Source organism: Bombyx mandarina, chromosome 18 (assembly GCF_030267445.1).
Source record: "Bombyx mandarina strain Sakado chromosome 18, ASM3026744v2".
Taxonomy (NCBI): domain Eukaryota; kingdom Metazoa; phylum Arthropoda; class Insecta; order Lepidoptera; family Bombycidae; genus Bombyx; species Bombyx mandarina.
Genome location: NC_143224.1, coordinates 5,782,575 through 5,808,461, shown reverse-complemented (window position 1 = coordinate 5,808,461; position 25,887 = coordinate 5,782,575). Strand labels below are relative to the sequence as shown.

General features: G+C 37.2%; 1 protein-coding gene across 21 annotated transcripts in view; it reads left to right on the top strand.

Annotated features, from left to right (window-relative positions):
* spri (Src homology 2 domain-containing protein sprint) overlaps positions 1-25,887 on the top strand; it is a 282,388-nt gene that overhangs the window by 215,128 nt on the left and 41,373 nt on the right. For all 21 annotated transcript variants that reach the window (XM_089734758.1, XM_089734755.1, XM_089734767.1 and 18 more), the window contains one exon: positions 21,042-21,372. In XM_089734758.1, the coding sequence (XP_089590884.1) occupies positions 21,042-21,372 (331 nt within the window). The remainder of the gene's footprint in view (positions 1-21,041; positions 21,373-25,887) is intronic.

The window sequence follows — 25,887 nt, the reverse complement described above, 5'->3', positions numbered from 1 at the left end:
TGGTAATGAATTTGTTCTATTAATAATTCGTCTATTTTTATTGAATTGGTCTAAATTAGAAGACGAAGTCTAGTTTTAAGCGGTAACATATCTGCGAGATTTGAGCCGAGACACAATTGTATCGCTCGATATAAGCACAGCGGGCATCTAATGCTTTAGGCCACGACAACTTTTAAATAACTGCAGGTTCTGGATACCTATAATGAATTGATGTATTGTGATCCGCACATGTTGGTGCCACCATCCTATTGCTTCCGTGAAGCAGTCATTCTTTTTTGTTTTTTATTATCGGAGCCAATAGACATTAATAGCGTTAATACCGCTGCCCACCTTGAGACTTGAGTTGCAAGTTTCAGATTTTACAGTACAACGGATGCCCCACCCTTCAAGCCGCAACGGCGAAATAGGCAGTGTGGTGGAATCTTCCTGTGTGGATTCAAAAAACGTTCTACCACCAGTTCGTACCGGTTTGCAGTAAGAAACACATCTTGTCTTGTCTGCAGACTCTGTTAACTATTTAAGAACGGCTAAAGCTCCTCTACCAAAGTAGGTACCTGCCAAAAAAACAAAGATGAATCCAATCATTTTTACAGTATCATTTCAATCGACAAAATCAATATTAGTCAATATTTCACGTAACAATGAGGTATATTCAATAGAATCAAAGTTTATAGTGCCCATAAAACCCATTACGGCGTAGGTCGAACAAATCTATCAACGTACACCGAACGTGTTGGTTTTGGCGGCTTTATTGAACGTTATTGTTCTTCCGGTATCTTAATGTGTTGTTTTGAGGTTTCTGATATGTACCTTTTCGTGATTGGAATACGTTTTGTGATTTAGTAACCGTTAAACAAAAATACAAAACTAAATTGATTGAAAATAAGGTCAGTTTGAATCATCTTGGTGAACTTACAACGAAATCCGATCATCATTCTAGGCTAATACGACGAAGAGTGCAATCTGGCCTATAGACAGAATTCACTAAGTTTCTCGCTGGATCTTCTCAGAGGGTCGCGGTTCCGATCCGGTGGTAAGTTCAGCCAAGCACTACTCTTGCTAGGGCTATTAGAAAATTCTCTCAGACTGAGCCCGTGAGTTCCCCTACCAGTCCGATCGTAGCTGGAATAGCACTAGCAATTAGGCAGGGAAAAAAACCAAAGCATTTTTTTTTTTTCATCTATTTGTTAAAACAATTTAATTGGTAACACTGAAAAGTTGCCGAAGTAATCCATATTTCTGTGTTGGTTACAAAAAAGTATTTTCACCAAACAAATTTTTAAATAATAAAGAAATTTGCTCTAAAAAATTCGCTTTTTGTATAAATATGTCAGTGAATATGGCATCTGTACTGGATTTTAATATTTTATTGACTACATAAAAAATGCAATTCATGTTTATGACATATATAATTTTTTTTATGAATATTTGATTTTCAATTTCATAATTTTCTTTAAAATCAACTGAAAAATATATTATATAATACTACCGAATACAAATGTTGATAAAGCGAATCACAAAATCCCACTACACCACACGGACCTCTTTGAATTCCATTAGCTTCGAAGACTTTTAAATGGCTTAGAACCGCAACCGTACGCCGGTGAAGGTTTAAATAAGCCTATTAGAGTACCTTCAAACATCCACGCATCGTTTCCTTCACTATAAAGTTACACAAGGGCTACCAACCCTTTCAGAATACTTTTAGCAAATGAAAACATTTGAAACTAATGCTTCTTTATTTTCCTAGGCCCATGTTTCTTATTTTAGGTGCTTAATAGTTCTGTTGAATTAAAAATATTAATTTAGTGCTTTAAATTTGTGGACGAACTCACTGCCCATTTGCCCTAAACTAGATACCGGAACCCACAATCGGCACACGAATACCGTCACACATTTTTAAATTTAAGATCGAAGTCTCAAGTGTGTCTGTGCTGTGAAGTTCAAGATTGCTCCCAGCTAACCGCCAGGTATTTGGATGGTTATACTTAAACGGATTTGTTGGATGTTGGATATTTTAACGGTAGGTATCGGCTGGGCTCTGCCCCTGGCACTGCTGATGTCCATGGGCTACGGCAACCACTCAACATCAGGTGGTTCGTATGCTCTCTGCCTACGAGTGCAGTAAAAAAACGATTTGTTGGATATTAGTGGTTTTATAGTAATGCTTAGTCAATCTTGCAATATATCCAAGTCTACAATACTGCATTGCCCTATGAGCTCTCACAAAAAAGCAAAGGATTTAGAGAGGGTTCGTAATGAATCCGCTTACGTAACGTCTTCCCCGCGACGTACAGTTCTTTAAAACTGACTGAAACAGGACACTCTTCTATTCAGTATTTTATTTATTTTCTACTACCAATAACAAGTTCCGAGTAGTTGTGTTACTTATTATACAATAATACCAACAGTAATTATTAAGATAACAATCTTAAGTGACATGATAATGACGATTAAGAAAAGCAATGACAGAGGAAATTTTCAGTTATGACATATAACTTGTGAAATAAAAATCAATTAAAATGTTCCAGTGGTAAGACATAACGTGCATGATTGCAGTGATTATTTAATTTCCGTGCACTAATATAATAAAGTGTTAAATGGCTTGGGAAAAGCTGAAGATGAAATAAGTGATGTATTCATTCATGCACATCTCAATATAATAAAAAAGCTAAGAAATATAATCATTAGCATAGTTCATTGAAATATACAGTGACAAAAGATCAAAGACGTTGACATTGAATTATAATATATTTAAAACTACTTTTAAGGTTTAATCCTGCGGTTTTTATTATTACACTATTGCCGACGTTTCGGATATTACAGTTTTCATGGTCACGGACGACTAAGGTGTTATCGGTCAACATCTGAATACAATACTATTAGTACTTCTTCTCAGTCGCACATTTCTGGCGGAGTGGTCGTGGTTATGTATGTCTTATTGCTTGGTTGCGGCTTTTGCGAGGCTTCTCCATCTCTCTCTATTTATGGCAGTTCGTGTACATTCAGTAAGGGAGCACTTAGTAGATAACTTAATCAAGTCTGTCCACCTTGTGGGTGATCGGCCGCGAAAGCGCTAACCGTCTAGTCTTCTTTGAACCATTAATCGTTCTAATCGTGCTCTCATTACGAATGGTATGTCTAAACATATTAAGGATTCACAATTGCACAATCGACGAAAGCCTTTGTTTGATTTGGAGCTCTTTCAAGATGGACACATCGGTGCAGTGAGCAGTCCATTTTATCCTCAGCAAGCGTCTCCAGCACCACATCTCAAGGGCGTCAATCTTTTTACGACACTTTTGTGGGATCGTCCATGTTTCTGTTCCATATAGGAATAATAATGCTAATATTACTAACTACCGTCTATTTTTCATTAAAAAAGATTTCTAGGTTTTTACATTTCATTTCAAATAGTGTATCTATTAATATACCCGGAATCGGTAACTAAATTCCAATTTCCTTACTTTCTAAGTTCGAGTCAAAATCCCATCCCAAATAAATTGTTCTAGTAAGGCACATTTGGTCGATGCAATGATGCACGACGGTTTATGTTCTGTGAAACGTTGACACATTCGAGGGTAAGGGTCGTTTCGCCCCCTCCATCGTCTTTCTTACGGCTAATGTCAGATGCTTCCTTTGAACGTTGAAGGATTGGGTTAAAGGTTTGAACTGTACAAAGGTCATGTGATTTCTGCCTTTTTCGTGTGAAAATCAGTTATCTGTTGCGTGTCCCTTGTTTTTTTTTCATTCTACAATTTGACACGCGTTTCAAAAACTTTTTCATTACTGATTTACAATAGAAGGTGTATTATAGCGTATTATGAGGCGTACATGGAATATGTTAGTGTAGCCATCGGTACCGCTAAACACCTGGCATTGACCATGTCCATGATGTGGAGGCCATTTTCCGTCTGTCGAGCCATATACTGATCGGGCTATTGAAGCAAAAAAGATGTAAATTAATTAAATAAAGTTTTAGTAAAAACACAGAAAGTTTTCAGTAATAAAGATTATTTCCTATCAAAACTGTGAGAAAAATGTCTATCTCTATTACGATACTCTGAACGTAACTCAATATTTATTTCACAAAATAATTTATGTCAGCAGTTTATTAGATCGCCTTTCTTGATGTCGGTAGTCAGTTATGATTTACGATACGGAAGCTAAGGCCTTTGATCTTTGTTATAAAATGTACTGCTTTCCTTTACATTCGGCTAAACGATACTTTTAATAAAGACAAGTATTAGATTATTGTTTATATTTTCTAAGTTAAACAGTTACTCGAATAACCAAACTAGCGTTGCATCGGTTAGCGAAAACTCATATATGAGTCGTCTATTATCAAAGGTGGCAATGTGTGCATTTGGACAAAAAAATGTTATTGATATGTCAATACAGATTGATTTGAATATAATCGTCTCCTTCAAAGAATACGGTTCAAAACCTGCATTAAATAAAGGTTAATACTTAACCCGTTATTTATCTAAGATGTCGTTCAGAAGAGTTTTGTGACTGCCAATGGAATACAAAGTCAATAATTCGTTTTTCTGATTTACCAATAATTGTCCAAAAGTCCCATTGCCGCCTTTGATAATAGTCGACTCATATTTGCTTGATTTGAACATTCTAATCTTACGCCGTTGTATTTATGCTGTTTATCTGAAATATATCTAACTTGATCGTATGTCTCTTGCCTTTTACGAATTTCTTAGACAGTTTCTCAACACATATGTCTAAATACGTTAGAAACACGTGTTACGCAAATGTAACTAGCCGATTCTAGATGAAGCAAATAATTTGAGGATCGTGAGAGTTCTATTCTGGCGTATGCCATATGTAGTTTTTAATTTCGTTACTAAAGCAGACAAACAAAAAAAAATTGGATATTTTATTTCTATAATATCATCGAAGGTTTACTATGGGCAGTAGACAAATAAATTACCAGAAAATTTTTACACTAGTCGTTTGTCTAATATGTACATATTAATCTATGAAGTCGTCATGGCCCAAAGGATAAGATATCTATCTGGTGTACTCGTGCCAAGGGATGCGATCATGCCAGTGCTTAGATCCCGCAGATAAGTACCCATTTGTAAATTAAAATTAAGGAAATATAAAGCTACCGAATTCATGTTTACGAACAACTACATACGTATAAACGATGAATACATAACATTCTGTAACAAAAACATAATTAATAATAAAATATAATTAAAACGTAACTATTGTTAGTTGGGCGTTGGGTTATTGTAGGCCCACACCGGTACCATCATCCTGTTTATTTTTGCCGCGGAGCAATCAAGCATCTCATTTAAGCATGAAAAATATACACGTGTAAATAAGGGATGTGGCTTTAATTAGACAAACTTAAAGTGCTTCTTAATATGAAAAAAATATGGCCACGATAAAACGATGCTCGCGCCCTGTATTGCAATAGAGACTGTAATGTATTGTCTAAATTTCAATAAAAACCTCATTCGTTCCAAAAGAAAGTAAAGGTGCGATTCCACAAACGACAGCAGACCAGTTATGGCGATGCAGGTTCCGGGAAACAGATGGCATTACTTGTATTAATTTGTATGTTACCTGTTCTGACATTGAACGTTGAAATTCGAAATCATTGACAGACGAAGAAAGTTATTTTTTAAGCTATTGCATAGATTTTATTGCGGGCTTTGAGCGTGGCGACTGAATCAAGAAATTCCGTAACGAAAATAACCTAACACCCCCACTACGCCTACTATGTAGCTCGCGTTCAACACATTCACACATTGCGCTTGTTTGTGTTTGTGAATAAGCGCATAACGTGACGACACACTGCATGCGCATCATGAAAAGTCTGCCCATCTCTCTCTCTCGCGGTCTAACTTATGAGTGTGAAGGTGACAGTTAATGTTTTGCTTTTATTAATGTTTAATATAGCGTGGTCTTGTTTTATTATTGTTTTAATATTAAATTATCATTGTCTAATTATAATTGCATAAGTTGATAAAAAATACTATGCAATAGCTTTACCGCGGCAGTTCCTGAGTGCCACACGTTTTTTGTTAATTTATCGTTTTATACAAAAATTTATCGTCAGCATCAACGTTTCCTTACAATAAAACTTGCAGCATATTTTGATTATTTATAACTAACTGTATATTGAAGACACAAGCATAAGTTTGTAACCCCGCGATGTAGTACCTGCCGCCGTCGTGGTCTGCGATCAGCCATCGCCTGTGGAATTGCAACTTAAGCCTTAAGCTCTCGCTGAGACCATGTAACAATATTGTCGTTTCATATAGGTACACATTAAAATTGCTCTACAGTTTTTACTAAATTAACATATTTCATGTTTTTATTTCGTCTCAGGTGTAGGTCATCTAAAAGGTAATTTTTGGTATTTACATGTATTCGTAATTATGAATAGAAACAAAGTATATTTATTCTAATAAAATAATATTAAAATGTGCATACAAAGTAAAACCGAGTTATTTAAATCGATTGCCTAGTTTTTTTCTTCCAAACTCCCAAATGAATCCATACAGCCATCCGTATATTATTATGTATTTCAATTCATCTAACCAAAATATACTTCAAGAAAACATTCCACACAAAAATTCTTAGATATTCCAGTAAATTAAATGCAAAATAGATGCACTCGGCTCTGTCATAACTCGTTGGAGCACGGTTTTTGCGGAAGAATTTTAATAAGACGAAACTTGAAGAGGCTTCGCCTTTCACCGCTTTAAAATTTTCCATATTTTCTCCGTCGCGGTCTCTTGCGAGGTTTATTGTGTTCCGTCTATTGAAAATTAGACTCTGTAAGTTTTCCTGCAGTTTCGTTTCCTACGCACAATGGTTGATCTTACATAAAATTTGCGGTATGTTTTCAGGTTTACAAAATATTCGACTGAGGTTTGTTGTGTTAAAAAAATATTTAAATCATAATTTTGTTGTTAATTTAATTGTCGTTGAAACAGAAAACTTAGTCCGTACAATAGATTCTTGGAGACAATTGCAAACATTTATTTATAGTAAACTCAAACATGGTCTATGAATTCCATTTGAAAATCAATTTGGTTTTCTCATCTACTTCAAGCTCCTCGCTTCTGGTTGATAGACGAGCAAAGGCAACTTTTGCGACTGTTACTCTAAAAAAATTCTGAAATAAATATTTGAGCAATCGTAACCGCGCTACGCTATAAACATAAACTGAGATAATGATTTTGAGGAAGAGATTCTTAAGCTCGCGCAATTGGTTTTTATAACACGTTTCTTCATCGTTGAGACCGTTCGGATTAGTTTACAAAAAATTTAATCTCTCGTAGGATTTTGAACCTTAAACCGCTCGTATTACCAGTTAATAAGAATTGGACGGTTCAGAATGAGTTGTTGAAAATATATCTAATGTTTTATTTTTAATTGACTTATAATAAATCTATTATGCGAATTGTGAAGGCATAAAACCTTTTGAATCTATTTTCACAAACGTTTTCAAGTGCTCACCGCTTAAATAAAATTCACTGCACATAGAGCGATCTGGACTGATCCTAGAATAGGATTCACTGCACAATAGAATTTATGTCGTACGATATCAAACGAAAGCTCCTTTTTAGATGTAAAAGGTCTGGAATTCCATTTATATTTCACGGCAGAAATTTACTATCATAGGATGACTTTAAGTTTTCATGTGAACTATCACCCTTATTGTCAAAATAATATGGTTTGAATCGCTTCATACATATTTTGATTTAAACTGAAATAAAAATTTACTAACTGTACTAGCAAGTTTGAATGCTAGAAAAAACTTGAAAACCTTGGTTTTTTTTTTATTGTTTAGATGGTTGGACGAGCTCACAGCCCACCTGGTGTTAAGTGGTTACTGGAGCCCATAGACATCTATCTACAACGTAAATGCCGCCCCCCATCTTGACATATGAGATCTAAGGCCTCAGTATAGTTACAACGGCTGCCCCATCCTTCAAACCGAAACGCATTATTGCTTCACGGCAAAAATAGGCGGGATGGTGGTACCTACTACCCGTACGGACTGACAAGAGTTCCTACCACCAGTTTTTAGAATATATATTTTTTAAAGTCTTTTTCAGTCGTTCAAGATTATTTGAGTCAAAATAGTATTGTTGATATTGTTCTAATAATAATAATAGTATTGTTCCGAATAATTAATATTGTTAATAAAAAAGAACACTCCGAAATTAAATCTATAAGTTTCCTTCGAAGTGATTATTAAGGTCTTAATTTAATCTTGTAAAATTTCCAAATTTGATCATTGATGTAAACAAACATTTATCTTTTAAAACTTGACAAGAAGTTTATTCAGCGTTCCGATTTTCGGCTAACGAAAATCACAGGCCTATTTTGGTGAATTATGAACAATTCATTCGCAGCGGTTACTTCCAGTGGCTTATAGCCAGTTTGGCAACAAGCATCTGGCTATGCCAATGCCAAACTATGATGTGTGGTCAGACGTTTCGTAAATTTTTGTTCGTTGGAAATATTTCTACAGAGTATTTAATAGTTAAATCGTATTGATGAGGGAATGGTATGAGGGAAATCTAAGAACTAAAAATAAAATAAAAACTGATGACTGACTACAAAAAGTATCATGGAACACACTCCGAAGTCTAATAGCAATTTCTTAATTAACTCTTTGCCAACGTCGTATTAAAATACCCTGTTGAATAAACAAGAACAACTTCGACTAAGGCCCGTCGTGGGTACGCTTATATTCACTAAATTAATGTAAACACAAGGACTTAACGAATCCCTCATTATATATTAACCGAAGTCGGGTTGTTCCCATTTTGTTCTCTTTGATCGACCCTCTTTAATCCTTAAGAGATTAAGCTCTAGATCTGTACAACATAAAATTCATAAGTAATTTAACTTTCTCAAACTCACCTTCCCTCTCATGCTTCACGACAAAACTATGTGAAAGAGCAGGATAGTCTTATTACTATTAGTCTTCGAACTATAGACTACGTCCCTTTGCACTTTGTCGTCTCGACATCGTCTCACTTTACATAATTATTCGCTCTATCAGCTAAGGTTGAACCTATTTGCTCTCTCACCAAGGTGCTGGAATGAAAGTGATGTAAGTGAAATGTTGATAGCTTTTATAATTAAGTAGTTGGGAATTTTGTTCAAATACATTAAATGTGCATTTTAAGAAAAGTGAATTATGAATTCTAAAAATGAAACAAAATCCTTGCGACAGTTAGTTTGAAGTTAAATCAAACTAACTACTCGTATAACGGATGTTTTAGCTTTTTTATTGTATTATTCGAAGAATTAATAGAATGAATCAAGAGCATTAATTAAATAAAAAATATATAGCCTCTGTAAGGCTTTGTGTTTACAAAGTAACAAACAAAACCATAATAATTATCGGTACATACACTCAAATATAGTGATCCCAACCTCATATCAGTAAAACGAAAGAATTTCTTCGACTATGACATTTCCTTCGCTTAAAGATAACCCTGTAATGTTTACTGAGTCATTTACCAAGCACCTATCAGCTTTGACTTTATCGCGGAAACTGTAGGGCAGTGTAGGGTCATTCCGGGCCGGTGAGCACAATCGGAAATACGCTTAAAACCCTCTTTTGTTTCTGTTCACAGTGAAATTCGGAGATATGCTACCCTTTGGCACGGTACTCTGCAAACACTAAATAAGATGTAGCTTAGCTCAGTGCAATACTTTTAATTAATTAATGAATTCGTACAGATTGAAGAGCCTAAATCTTTTTTTATAATACATATGCAGATTTAAAATAAACAATCACGAAAATTTATAGTAATTTATTTCATTTTACGGGTGTTGGGAAAAGCCGCTGTTTAAATACTTATGCCGATAAATTACATTTTGTATTGTTTCGTATACTCATTTTTATAATTAAAATATGTATGAGTGAGACCTTTTTTTTTTTTTTTTTTTCTCGGGCCGGGGGCCGAACCTCCTACGAGGTCCCCGCGCCTAGGGGGCGCGCGGGGTATGTGAGACTCAACGATCTGCAGGTGTTGAGAGCAGATCGCGGGCCCAAGGATTTTAGGGCCCACCCACTAAACGACTCCCCTGCACTCTTACACCCGACGTCCGATCTCCGTCCGGGGTCAGAACCCGTTCAGAGTAGGGGGGTTCCCGCGGTCAACACTACAACCAGACACGCGGCGCCACCCCGAGGACGCCCGACCGACGGGTCGTCGAGGCGATAGTCGACGACCAACGACGTCGGTCTCCGCGGTACGGCGGCCCTACCAGGCCGCCCGGGTGCCGCTGGTGTTCCGGGATACCCCGCTGGGCCAGAACCAGCCTGCCGGGTCGGAACGCGATACACCGCCGACCGGGTTGCTCTTCAACAGTATGTTCGGCGACGACAGCGACGACGAAAATGCAGACCGCATCGCAGTCCGCAGCCGCCGACGCGCCGTCCCGTCCTCCTGGTGCCAGCGCGCTAGAGTGACGGTAGCGTGCGGCGCAGCCTCAACCCCCTTAGGTCGCCCCGTGACCATCACCGGGAGGAGACTGCCTCCTCATAGGGGCTGGAGCTGGACAAACGCCCTCCTCCGAACCCCGGCTCGACGGCGGCGGCACGGCGCCGAGAGGGAAGAAGAGCTCTCCCTCTCCCGTTCCGCCGCCTCCTTCTGCGAGATGGTGGACTCGCAGAAGTCGAGCATCGCCTGCCAGGACTCGTCGCTGCCGAGCATCGTAGCCACGACGGTCGGAAGCGACAAGTCCGGTCCTATTTTTGCAACGAGGACGCGGCGCTGCTCCGCGAAAGCGGTGCAGTACCCGAGCGTGTGCTCCACCGTGTCCTCGTTGCAGCCACTGCAGTGGTGGCACTTCGGCGTCGGCTCCCTCCGGGCGACGAGGTGCAGGTAGCGACCGAAACAGCCGTGTCCCGTGAGCACCTGCGTCGCTCGGAAGGTGAGACGTCCTCGGTCGCGATTCACCCAGTCCGAGAGGACCGGGCGGATCGCCTCGACGGTCCGTCGCCCGTAGGCGGGGTCCGCCAGGCGGCGAGACCACGCCTCGAGCACGGCACGCCGAGATTGAAGCTTCCGCGCTCGAACTTCCGCCGCGCCGGGACGCGGCTCCCCCCTGGAGCGGAGATCGCATCGCCACGCGTAATCCGCAGCGAGCGCCTCCGCTTCCAGGTCCCAGGGAGGCGTCGTGTATGAGTGAGACCTAGCTTAAGTAGAGACCGTGATTTATTCTAACTGTAAATATCTTTTGATTTAAATCGAAAGGCGACTTTCCAGCATTAAAAATACGACGACACACCAAATAACTTTTCCATCCAGCACCCCGTTAATTAACAACGCTTCCACGTAAACGAAATTTGCGAGAACGTCACTTTAAAAGCTAGAAATTTCATATTAAAATGTAGCCAGACTAAAAGCCAGGCAGCATCACTAAGAGCCGTGGTGCCGTTATAATCGCATTAGAGACGTCAACAGGGGCACTGTTATTAGAGCTGCTATTATATTTATTATATGAAGCTTTCCGTGCGGGGTTTGAATTTTACATAGCACGTGCGAGTTATGTATTCGAAAATTAGAACTTAAATTTTTAATCATTTCATCACCTTGCTGATATAATGATATATTTGTGAATGATGTTAGGAGTCCGAGTGTGTTCGTTCTGGTCTCCTGTGTATTTCTGGTATTCGTAAAACAGGAGACAATCATAGAGAGACAATCAATCATACAATTATACAATCATAGGATCATTACAGTGAAAATAAAATCGTTGTAGTTTTAAAATATTAAACAAAACAGTAACGATGTTGGATGCAAGCAGCTCAGAACCGGTCGTTGTGGAAAGTCTCGGGGGAAGCCTATGTCCAGGAGTGGACGTCTGTTGGCTGAAGAATAGGATAGATACGATGCTGTGGTGTAAGTTGAGCAAAAGAGCTCACAGACCACTTGTGATTGGTGGAGCCGATAGTCTCCAAATAGTGAATTCCACTAACAATCTTGCAACATTCTGTTGAAGTCTCATTATTATTGCAGTATCTTAAACTAGTAAAAAATCTTACGTTACGGACGTTTTTCCAGGTTAGGGTACCCCTCCGTATCGTCCCATAAGGAACTTCGATCCTAAAAAAATAGGTAGTAAAATAAGGTGTATTGTAAACTGACATGAATAAGTACCATCATCTTAAGTACTACAATTCGTTGCTGCCGGTAAGCAGTCTGACGCCAGTGTGAAAGGTGGGACAGCTGTTATATAGTACAAATGAAACTTTGACTTCATGTTCGCGTAGTGATCTTTATAGATTATTCACTGCACACCGGGCGGACCTTGAACCAATTCTCTGTATAAATAATATTTATTACGCATTTATGAGGAGAAAGTAATGGAATTTTTTATCAATTTATTGGCACTCCGTTGTATTTATAATAACTTACAAGTAATACATGAATAATTAACGTAAATTAAACAAAATTTTGTAATACGTTGGCGGTTTTCTCACAAAAAGCAGTTTAGTGTATAATAAAAGCGGCATATCTTATAGTAATAGTGTCCAGTAGCTATCTGTTAGACACGGCCGTCATATGCCTATTACTCGGATGGATTATTTATCATCCGGTAGCCGAAATTACACATATTTCCTATTTATACACATGTATGTATAGGAATTTCATGCGTTTGACTTTTGTCACGTTTGTTTAACAAAGTCTGAGAAACTGTAAATTTTAATGTTCGTTATTGAGTAACCGATAGCTACTGGTATCAACAAATAACTGAGTTTATAGAATACCGAAGATAACTATTGTATTAATTGTCGTCTCGAGGCATAAATCAAGTGTTACAAAGAGGATAGTCTGTCGTCGGGTGCAGGAGTGCTCGGTATCGATTCATCCGAGCACACTTCAACCGCTCTACACGTAATACTCCAGCTAACACTTAACTATTGATACTCGAACGTACGCCCGGTACAAAGTTTCGAAGTTATTCTCCTACAACACTATATTTATTTCGATACGAACGCACTGAGATTTGAAGTTCAAATAAAATCGATTCGCATAATTTTAAAAATCGAATATAGCAATACATTTTTAAATAGTTTAGCGTTTATTTGAGATATGTTCAGATCTCTGTTTTCTGATATTAAACGGAATTCTTTAAGACAAGATGCAGGAGAATAGGCTGAAATTGTAAGATCACACTCACATGAAAAGGAAGCCAACAAACTACGTCGAAAATTTAGCGTGCACTTTGACATCCCCGATTGGAGACCTAGAGGAAGATCAAAGACAATATGGAAAGATGTAGTATTGAAGGACAAGTGAGAATGCAATAGTACTACTGACAATGATGTCGAAGACAGAGCGAAGTTGAGGAGAAAAATAAGGAAAACCGAAGACGCTAACCATGTGTGATGGATAGCTAGGTAAAGAGAGAGAAACGATATTTCTCAATTATAAATTTAAAAAATCGCAGTCTTAATAAAATTATCCACACTAATTGTATATTGAACCCCTAAGATTTAACACAACTAGCCCGTTTGAGGAAATCTTCTTCAACGCTTCTCGGTTTAAGAACTACGTGTTTCTTCAAAATCTAATTCTTTTGTAAGGAACAAGCGCTATAGTACGATATAGCATCGGTAAGCCTTTCTATTCACGACACGATTGCATTCGGCACGCGAGCGATCCCTTTGTGACAGATGCAGCATTCACGCGCCAATTCGACTATTTCCACTACACTGAATGGGACATTCCATAGTAGTAGGATATGTCTTATGCACATTTGCACGAGATTTATATTGTCTTTGTCATGGGAACTTTCGAATTTCAATATTAGTTTAATAATTCAAAAAAAACTGTTTTAAGATTATTTCATTCACACTGTGTTGTTCATGTTTTCTTGTAATCCATAACACTTTGTAAATGGCAAGTTCGTCTGCATATCTCATTTTCTAAAAAAGAGAAATCTATTGTAAATACAACAAAAAAAGTAAATGTGGTGTCGTGGGACACCGGATAGGAACGAAATTCCTTATTATAAAAATATTAATTTTAAGTTCTATTCGAGGTATAAAGAAAAAAAAATTTTTTCGGGTATACATTTTTTATTATGATTAAAAGTTATCAACTTCATTTTATTCACAATGATTTATAAAAAATATATAATAAAAATATATGTTATTTTTTGTACGTTATTACAAAGTTAAGTCGTACACTGTGTGCACTACTAATAAAAATCTTACGTTACGGATGTTTTTTCTCGGTTAGAGTACCTCTCCTCATCTTTCCATAAGGAACTAACAACGTTCCAAAAAAAAAATGTTTTTCTTACGTTAACGTAATATAGTTAAAAGAGATAAATGTTGGTAATAACTATAACTTACATAAAGAACTAACTCCATCATATCAAATTAACCTAAGCTATTTCGGGAAAATTCTTTTGTGTAGCAACGCGGAGAGCACCGGAGGCGGTCAGTAAATGAAGAAAAACAAAAGCCGGCCCATTAGGGCTGCTGTAAACCTACGACAAACAATACAGACACAAACACTCCAATTAGGGTTGAATTCTTTCGATTATTTAAAAGAACTGAAGAGGTGCTCGTACTTTGACAAAAAGTTGGATGTTTCAGAATAAATTAATATAGATATTGTCGTCCATTAAACTATAATCGTTGATTAAAATATTATCTATTAAACCCACGAATATTATATTGTATGTACGTATGTACAAACGCATCGAGGATCGATGACAATGCAATAATTTTATAACTTCGCTCTAATATCCTTAGCAATATCACCAGGATAAATAAACGATGTAATTAATTGTATTCGATTTGCTATTTAAGTGTGTCTTTTGTTGTTTTTAAACTACATACATATATTATTATATACCTAGTCAGGTCATAAATTCTGTCACATGTTTAATGTAAAATAATTGAAACAAGTTTATTCATTATGTAACCATTCATATACCAAAATGAACTTAACAAAACATAGATTCTTATGACACTAAAGTTTATTCAAAATGACCTCCGTGATTTTGAATACAGGCCTTCAATCTGCGCGGCCAGTCGTCTATAGCAGCACGAACGAGGTGCATGTCAATATCGGCGGCTGCCTTAATCAAGGATGTCTTGAGTGACTCCAAATTGGGATGAGGCTTTGAGCACGCCTTTTCCTCCAAGTGTTGCCATATCTTGTAATCTAACGGATTCAAATCTGGACTGGAGGAGGGCCAGTCTTCGTGCCGGATGAAGTCGATTTCACGCGCCGCCAGCCAGTCTTGTGTGCTCTTCGCTCTATGAGCTGGCGCCGAATCTTGTTGGAATACCCAGTGCCTGTTATTGAACATGGTATGAGAAACAGGTTCCACAAGGTTCGTCAGGACTGTATTTTGATACACAACTGCATTCGTTTTTACACCTTTCTCACAAAAATGTATCTCTGTTAAGCCCCAATAAGAAACTCCCAACCATACCATGAGCGAGGATGGAAAATGACCTCGTTGGACACGCGGAATACGGTTGCTCGCTTCTTCACTACTGTGTGCGTACACCTTATCATTTTGTTTGTTGTAGCTCTCTTCTACGGTAAAAAATTTTTCATCCGAAAAAAGAATTTCGCGATATTTTTTTCCCGCGTACCGCTACAACAAAGCGCGGCATCTCTTCAGTCTCAGGTCCATTAGACGAGAATTCAAACGATGTCCTGTTTTTCTTCGATATGCTCGAAGCCCTAAGTCTTCATTTAACACCCTTTTCACCGTGGTTTTGCTTAACCCCATCTGAAGGGCCAACAGTTTCTGCTTACGTTTGGGATTTCTTTGAATTCGCGCCTTCACAGCTTTTATCACTGCTGGAGTCCTAACAGACCGAGGGCGACCACTTCTTGACCTGTCATCTACACTAGAGTCTTCATTGTATCTTTTGATGGTACGATAAACGAATCTTTTGGTTATATTCAAATTGTTCAGTATGTTAAAAATTTGAATTGGCGCGCAACCGCAACGATGCAACGCAATAACTGCAACACGGTCTTCTTTAAGCGTCCACTCCATATTTAAAAATGAGTAAAATTCTAAAAGTATACATTTTTATTTTCATGAACAACAACACTTTTCATGAACATGAACAACAATTCGAAATTCGAATTGAATAAACTTTTTTGTGGCCAGCATTCTAAAAGATAAGTTTTTACTGTGTGACAATACTTATGACCTGACTAGGTATTGCTACGCGCTAGTGTTCGGGATAAATAAAATTTCACCAAAGTACAACTAAAAACTGTATTCAACACTTAGAACACTTCACAAACACTTTAAAACACTCAATTTGCTTGTTCCGCTTCGCTTCAAGTGATCCGTTCGCTGTTTCGCTTCGAGTAGTTCCGATTACTGACTGACTGCGTGCCATCTCTACAACGCTTTTATAGCCGTTACCACATCCCTAGAATTATCGAGAATATTCTACTCATCTCTAGTCGTAGTTTCCGCTATCTGTAAATAGATGGCGTTGTGATTTTCGAGCATTCTGGATCCTTCAATATTCGTTCGACTATTCGGCGATAGATGGCGTTACTCTTACAGGTGTAACAATATCATACTCGTACCCACGCAGGGACGCTTACCTATTAAGTCACTACTTTTTTATTTTGTGTATATCACTACTGACGAATACATTTCAAAACAAATAATCAACACGTAAGTTTTTTTTCGAGTGCGTGACAACCCTATCTTCCGAAAAATATATTTCTCTGTAATGCGTGCGAGGCATTTGCAATTAATCTCACAACGCGAACCTGCGTGCAAATAATGCTCGAACGTGGTTACTAATAATGCTTTTCCGGGATTTTAATCTTCGTTCGAGATTTTACAATGAACCGGTAGCTTAATTAAAAACAAAAACTGAATTTACGTAACTTAATTGTTACTTGAAAATTTGCGGTAGGAGTATTTAAGCCATATAGTTTGTTACGGTAAAATTTTAGGTTTTTACGAGCGCGTTTCATAGAACTTTACTTAACTTACTTATTTGTACTGTTTAGTTAATATTAATTAATCAAAAAAATATTATTCAAAAATGTTATTCATCTACCCTCTTTTCTTCTACTTTCTTTTATTACAAGCTGATCGTAAATTAAGTTAGTGTTTCAAATAGAAAGACAACTTATTGGATGCAACTGCAAAGGTAGCTTAATTACTTATAGCAGCTATTCATGGTATATTATAGACACTGAGCGCTAGGTAATGTAATAAAAAAAAGAAGTTACCCTGGCTGTTTGGAGGGCGTCTTGTGAGTCTGTTATAATGAGGCAGTTTAATTCCGGTGAAGGTCGTTGGACGACCTGAAGAGGTTGAAGCTACGCCGCGCGCTACCGACAATGTACCACACTTGCACCAGGAAGATAGGGCGACATTGCCGGACGTACTCTGAAAGAAGTCAAGACTCACATAGCGTGCACTTTAGGTACGGAAACTTGTCATGAGGGCTGGCCGCCTGATTGATGGCATTGTGGCTATGGGTTCTGGTATTCTTGATTGATTGATTGAAAATTCTTTATTGCACAGAAACATTGTACAAAGGCAAACTTAACGCCATGCGCCTGCATGCCTGTTCTCTTCCAGTTAACCCTTGTTGATGAAGTGATAGATTCAAGAAGTGAATTACATCTAACCTCGCTCGTTCTACCACCATCTGAAGTACACACACATCATAAATAGATACAAAAAGTAATTAAAATCCACTTATTATTTACTTAGTGGGTTGATACGTGGCTACTTACAGCCCTCGAGTTTTCCCGCTATATTCAACCCGCGGTCAGCCGCAAACCTCTCTTAATTACTGAGGCATATGATTTACGTAACGTATACACGCATTAAAATTAATTAAGGCTTTCATCGATGCACCTGTTACAAATTTGAAGCACACATGACGTTTAAATTAATTACTCCACCAGACTGACGTAATTGCCGTAGGGTAGCGCGTGATCTCTTTTTGGTGGGATATTCTTCGTTTGGAGTTGACTGAAATTAACCGAAATTATTATATTTATAAATTTTTCGACATGTACGACGTATGTAATTACTTTAAAGCAAAATTATGAATGTTTTTTTTAATTAGATTTTCGACCAAACTAATTTTTTAATTGTTTTAAAGAGGAATTAGTCCCATTTAAACTAGCAAAGAATACTAACTAAACTTAGAGTTGAACATTCATATCTACCTGTCCTACTAAAACCACATAATCAAAGTTTATATAAACATAGCTTGTAGAAATTAAGGCCCACGAACATTAAGAACTTAAGATATTTTTCTTCTTTCGACTTTCTGACAAATTTCAAAACTGAGATTTTAGTAGTTTCTTCGATTTTTGCCAGACATAATTAAAATAGCGAATAGTATATTTTTGTTATAAATAAAACTACTTTTGCTGTTTCAACTCGCCTGTATTCAATTTCAATTCAATATTGAATTTCAATTCAATTTCAATATTGACGAATAAATCACCTTAGTCGTCCATTTGATCACAAAAATTGTATAGTATTCGAACGTCGGAATAAAATAGAAATAAAAAACGAAAGATAAAATCACAAAGGCAGTTTTAATTGAAACTAGTTTACTAGTCGTTACTATACTTGAGACCTTAGAACTTGTATCTCAGGGTGGGTGGCGCATTTACGTTGTGGATGTCTATGGGCTCCAGTAACCACTTAACACCAGGTGGGCTGTGAGCTCGTCCACCCATCTAAGCAATAAAAAAAAAAAAAAGAAAAAAAAAGTTGGAGACTAACAAGCTTTAAAAGACCCACCGACGAAGATTCGTATGTTTAAGAAAAAAACTCTCAACATGGCAATTTACATTTTTGTACATTTTATAGAGAAGTCAGGGTGTAGTGACAAAAAAAAAACCATTAACGCTTGTCACGTTTCCACCGCCCTTACATGCACTAATGCGTAGATAGAATTTCAAAAATATGCTTCCTCTCAACGCGAAACGGTTCTTGAATGATAACCACCTATTAATCTACAATGTAATCTGATGTTTGGGATTTTGCTTGAAAATTCATAAATCACTGATATTGCTATTAATTTTAACTCAATCGCGCATGATACCGTCGTTACGGCCGTTCGTACGCATGTCAATTACAAATTGAGTGTCGTCGCGGTGTCAAAACCGGGCAACGTTAAATAACATTCATTTTTAACGTCAAATCCACGAGGCTGGATAAATGGAGTTTGTCACTAGAAGAGATGAGCTATACAGAATTTAATAGGTTGTGGTTAAAGCGCTTGTTTATGCGGCGTGTAACTTGATTTCGTGTAGGTTGACGTTTAACATTGAAAGTTCTCTTTTTAAATTACGTATTCCTCTTTGTAACACTTCATTTGTATTATATTGAAAATTCTCTTTTTTCCCGTATAAAAAAAAAGCCTGTATTTCCTTATCCTTAACTTTCATTTCAAATGTGGTATTTGTTTGTTAATGTTCAGTTAGTTATTAATGTTTTGCTTTTTGTCTAAATGTTAGTAAGAGTTAGTTTTTGTTATTGGGTATGGACCCCTCCTCGGGTGAAGGCCGCCTCCAGTCTTTTCCACTGATCTCTGTCCTTGCCGATAGTTTGCCAGTCCTTTCCTATTATTTCGGTTATGTCGACATGTTCGGTTTTCCCGTATAACGCTTAGGAACTCTCGATTTCTGCTTCGAGAGCATCGCTTAAAGTAATAAGCTTCAATATTATATATTCTATTATGCAGTATAGTCTATTTTGTATCGATACTACGGTACCGTACTGCAATTTAACAAGTCGTTTTTTTTAAACTGCATTTTGTCAGTGAGCTAAATGTTTAAAATCACAAATAAAATGTTGTTTATATTTTCTTTCGAATCGATCCTATTCACAAATTCATCACCTATTTCACTGACGCACTGATTCAGAATAAGAAATTTCAGTTTCAAATTAATATTGAATTTTGCCTTGTGACAATTTGGTTCTGATGTATCGATATGGTGATATTCATAGATATTGAAGTTTCTCTTACAGTGTTAGTGATAGTGTAGCTAGAATAAAACGATCACGAACTTCATGCGGTACAGAGATACACATTTATAATACAGTACACTTACTTCCCAGAATAATCGTATCAACAAATTCTGGGCGTGCTGTATATATTCTGTTTTCTTCTAAGCTCCGACCTCATAACTGTGCTCATAAATCTGTCCGCAAAACTTGACGGAAACTTAACGCAGCAACTTTCCGAAATCCTTTTGAGTTCGGTAATTGGCGAGCCCAACGCACTTACCTACATGTGGTCTGGTGGCGTGTGTAGCCTTTTAATTAATACACATATAGCAACCGAGCTTGGGGATATAAATCTTGGTTAATGTGCATTAAGCTGGACCAGACTGCCATTAAATTGCAGTTTATAAACTCGGAATTCGCTTACTAATGTTTATAGTAACAATCGATTAAATTATAATTATTCTAAATGAGTTTCGTTACGTCTTTCGTGACAATAACGCTTTTTGAAAAAAATCGGATATGTAGAAAATTACTTTAACGTCATTGATAAAATATATATATATGAAATAGTTACTGTATGGTTATCGTAGTCATTATAAAAGGAGGAGGATTTTGTTTTATTTTTGTCTTATAACGTCTAGGTCTCGAGAAAACCTAAGATTTAATGGTAGGCCTGAATGCGGGCGATGATTCGGCAAAGTTACCGTCCATATTCAAATCAGTCTTAAGTCAGTTATAGTTGGTAGGACCTCTTGTGAGTCCGCACGGGTAGGTACCATCACCCTGCCTATTTCCGCTGTGAAGCAGTAATATGTTTCGGTTTGAAGGGTGGGGCAGCCGTTGTAACTATACTTGAGACCTTAGAACTTATATCTCAAGATGGGTGTCGCATTTACGTTGTAGATGTCTATGGGCTCCAGTAACCACTTAACACCAGGTGGGCTGTGAGCTCGTTCCACCAATCTAAGTAATAAAAAATATATATTCAAAAACACGACATTAACCCGTTTTGATGTTAAAATTCATTGTTACAGAAATGCGACCTTTCTGGAACCGCACCTCCAAGGCGTGAGGAGACGCGACAGTCGCAGTACCGACTCCGAGCACGATGAACGTTCCACGGAAGACGACGAGCGGTGCCTCCTACGCAGCTCACCCCGCACAAGACTGCCGCCACCCCCCCCGCCGCCTCCCGACGACGAGCCACCCCCGCTGAAGCCTCGAGAGTTTTTCGAAAGACTCCAGAATCAAGCGATGAAGGAGGCCCAGCAGAGGAGGCAGCGATCGAGAGACTTAACTATTAAGGATGCACACTTATTCAGGCCTGTCGATGGAGAAGAGAGTTTAGGGGATAGCCTCAGTCAGGTACGTTTATGATAATATACATAACTAGCCGTACTCGCTCGCTTCGCTGGTCATTTAAAATTAACATTATTATTTATTGTCATTATTATTAGGGAGTCCAACACTCAAATATTAGCCTATCCATTAAATACATGTATTTTCTACATAGATACCAAGTTTCAAGTCAATCGCATGCATGGTTCAGTAGCTATAACGGAACATCCGTAAAAACCACTCTAGATTTTTATATTTGTGTGAGGTTTCGTGATGTTGAGGGTTTATTGTGCGCTCTCCTCCGGAAACCTCATCAGAGTGGTCAATAAAACACTGAGTATAATTGTATATTTATTCGCGTCAGCGACAGCGGTGGACCGCTGCACGTTAACCACTGACTGACTAACGTCTATTGCTCATTACTATAACTGCATAGTAAGCAGCTAAGCGGGGCGGGGTATCATTCCTCTACATTAGTATAATTATACTAATATAAAATTTCAGACTTCGTGGTGGTGGAAATCTGATTACTACTTCCTCATTGTTGACGCATTCAATGAATATACATCACGATCGACTCTGATCTTCAGATAGTATGATACTATCTATACTAATATTATAAACTGAAGAGTTTGTTTGTTTGAACGCTCTAATCTCAGGAAGTACTGGTCCGATTTGAAAAATTCTTTCAGTGTCAAATAGCTCATTTTTTGAGCAAAGCTTTTATGTAACATGACGCTAAGACCAATAGGACTAATACGACGCGAAGCACGAATAAAAAATGTTTCAAAATTGGGATATTTTTTCCTTTTGAGAGCTTATGCTATATGTAGATATACGCTAAAGTGACTATTCCACGCGGACAAAGTCGCGGGCAAAAGCTAGTTGAGATATAAAATATGATAATGATAAAAGTAGGTTCAATATAATTAAAGCGTACACCTTAAGCACTTAATAAATTATCATAAAAATGTATTGGTACTAAATCGAATGGAACACTCCATATGAACGAAATGTATCGCATCCTTTCATTGCTATTCCATTACCATTTGAATATGACATGAGTAATGGATATATGAATAGAATAATTTTCAATGTACTTAAATAAATTCAACGAACAGCATCAACGTATATTTTACGTAGAAGTAAAATGGTTCCGTGCAATAAAATGCTTTTTACTGACGAGTGAAATAACATGGAAAAGTATTCCTTTTGTAGTTATGTGAAAGATCAGGCAGCGGCTTGGCTCTGCCCCTGACATTGCTGAAGTCCATGGGCGACGCTAACCACTCACCATCAGGGGGCCGTGTGCTCGTCTGCCTACAAGGGCAATAAAAAAAAGCACACACACACGCACCAAGAAATTAAAATTCACTAGCAATAGCTAAAATAAAATAACAATATTGTTCATAATATGTATACAAAGCTGTAGATTTTCTCCCATCTGGTTGTATTTTTCCATAAATTAAACATCAAACTTGAGCATGAAACTTTTGAAGTATACCATTAAATCTTTCACACAATATTCTATTCGATGTAAAATTTTATTACACATACAATATTTTCTAAAAGAACACGGGCGCGCTTCATGAAGATCTCCCGATAAGCAAAACAATATTCCGTACTGTAAACTAATTTCAATAAAACTTGGCTTTTCACTGTGTTATATTGCTTTTTCTTTTTGTGATGAAACACGCGGTTGTGAAAATTTAATTGTTGATATTATTTCGCTATGAAGGGGCGAAACGAAAAGAGAATAATATGAAAGTTTCAGGAACAATACATTTTCAAATATAATTACTGCTCTTTTAAAAGTAATCAATAAAATAAAATATTTTTTGGAGTTTACTCCTTTAGAATCGATTTACATATATAGGCCCGGGGTATGAAAATTATGGGGACCAAAATCGTACTAGCATGTCACACGAAATGCGTTATGCGCCTGATTGGCTCCTGATTGCGTGATGCGTGCGCGCGCCAATCAAAATCGTACTAGCATGTCACACGAAATGCGTTATGCGCCTGATTGGCTCCTGATTGCGTGATGCGTGCGCGCGCCAATCAAAATCGTACTAGCATGTCACACGAAATGCGTTATGCGCCTGATTGGCTCCTGATTGCGTGATGCGTGCGCGCGCCAATCAAAATCGTACTAGCATGTCACACGAAATGCGTTATGCGCCTGATTGGCTCCTGATTGCGTGATGCGTGCGCGCGCCAATCAGGAGCCAACGCGCGGCCGCGTTATCGCAGGTGACGCCGGGCTGCTGCGCCGGCAGTCCGCCACAAAGCCTCGTACTGATCGCGCGTTTCTCTCATTATTGTATTTTCATATATTTGTTAGTCGTTTGTTTTGTGTCTCGTTAATTTGTTAATAATCTGTAGTGTATCGTGTTGTCGTAATATAGAACTATTTCTCGTATTGTTTCGTTTAATTTTTTATATCCAGTAAACTCCAGTCGTGCGTCGGAGCGGACACACACACTTTTTTTTCTGTAAAGAGGGTTATAAAACTTGGTGGCTTGAAATAAAAACTGTCACAAAAGGATTTCACAACAAATTTGAAATTCCTTTTCACAATATTTGTAGAATAATTAGACGTTCGTCGTGGGTCAAGCGCGTCAAATTATACTTCAGAAAGAATGAATCGCGTTTCCGAGTAAAAGGGTTCTTATACTACCACTTCATAGATTCTATATATAGGAGATATACCCGATTTTACCCGCGTCCCGTTATTTACCATGATAAAAGTATTGTTTTAATCTAAGTCATAAACTGTTTTTGTAAATTTCATCTAAATCCGCTTAGATTTTTTGTGTTATTCGATATTATCAATTCAATGGCTTAGGAATGAGAACTTAACAGATAGTGTTACTTTTGAATATATAATATTAGCATCGAGCATATAGCATATATTAAATATGTAGTACACATAAACAAAATGAATCTACCGGAATAATTCTGTACTATGGTTGCGTTATTTACCTGTATGTGGGGTACAAAGTACTCTTTGTTTCCAACGCACTTGAGTTCACCCCGAACCCTTTCAACGATTGTCGGCTCGAAAATACATCCAACGTCGTCATGGTTACGGTTTCACAATATTTTTATGGCGCCAAAAGTTGAAAACGTCATTGCCTGAGATCGGTTTTACGATGTCCCATAAATTGAAGCGTCGTATCGTTTGGCTCTCATTTTATTATCTGCCGACTTTAGGATAAGAAATATTCCGAACTGTTATCCTCTTGTAGAATTTAAGTTTATGATTTTACTTACTTTATAAATGTACTCAAAGTTATAAAATAAACTAGGATCAACATTTTTTTCTGTAGCACTTATTAGCGTATCATGCCAGAAAAAGCGCGCTTAAGCTATTAAGCTTAAGCGCGCTTTTTCTTATATTATTATTATTCTTATATTATATATATATATATTATATATTATATATATTCTTATATTAATTATAATAGGTTTAATAAAATTAAAAAAGTTTCTAGCAAATTTAATAAATATCTGTATCAAATATCAATAATAGTATCAACATAAAATTGTTTTAAATAGGATAGCATACCTACATACATACTCGTACAAAACAATTCGTAAAATAGACTATACACGCATTAAATAAAAACAAAACAATTTTTACATACTTACAACTCGTTGTTATGACTTAATTTTATCGAATGGTATGTTTTAAATGTTTAATATCTCGACCACGAACAGTACCGCAGCACATCTGCGGCAAACTAAAGGGTGTCTAAAACATATTAAGCATTACAATACACTTACTGCCCCATTACGTTGACGATTAACCCTCGAGTTCGACCAAGGGACTGAGTTAACTGGTATTCGTCGCCATTAAACGCCAAATGAAAATTACTTAAAGCACACGTAAATTTTAAATTACTAGAGGTCCCGCAGTAGTCGAAATTCGACTATAATTAATTGGAATTGTAAGTTTGTACACTATTATGATTATATTTTATACTTCTATAATCACAAATTTCGCCAAGGCTACACTATAAACAAATATTAATAAAGACAAACAATATTTAATCTATTCTCAATTTGACCACAGACGTCAAGAACAAAAGGTTGACAATAAATAGTATGCATGCGTGTGTGCGTCAAATACATGGTATATAGTGTGTGTAATGTTTTCTTTATTGATTTAATGTATATTTTATGCCTTATTTAAAAAAAAAAAATAGCATTGTGCACTTCTTCTCTATATTCTCTATAATTGTGGAAAATTTCATACTCCTCCGTCCGCGCAATTTTCGTAAAAAGGGATACAAAGCTTTTGCTTCACGTATTAATATATAGATGTTGTGTATTGTTTTAGTTGAAAGAAATGTTTTTTGTAAACAATTTATTTTATTTATTATTTATTTATTTATTTATGTACACACAGAAAACAAGACACAGTACAGAGTAATAGGAAAATTATGTACAAAGGCACTGCTTATTTCTTTGAGAAATCTCTTCCAGCAGACCTGCGAGACACAAATTGTCATTGGGGATATATTTTCATACTTGATT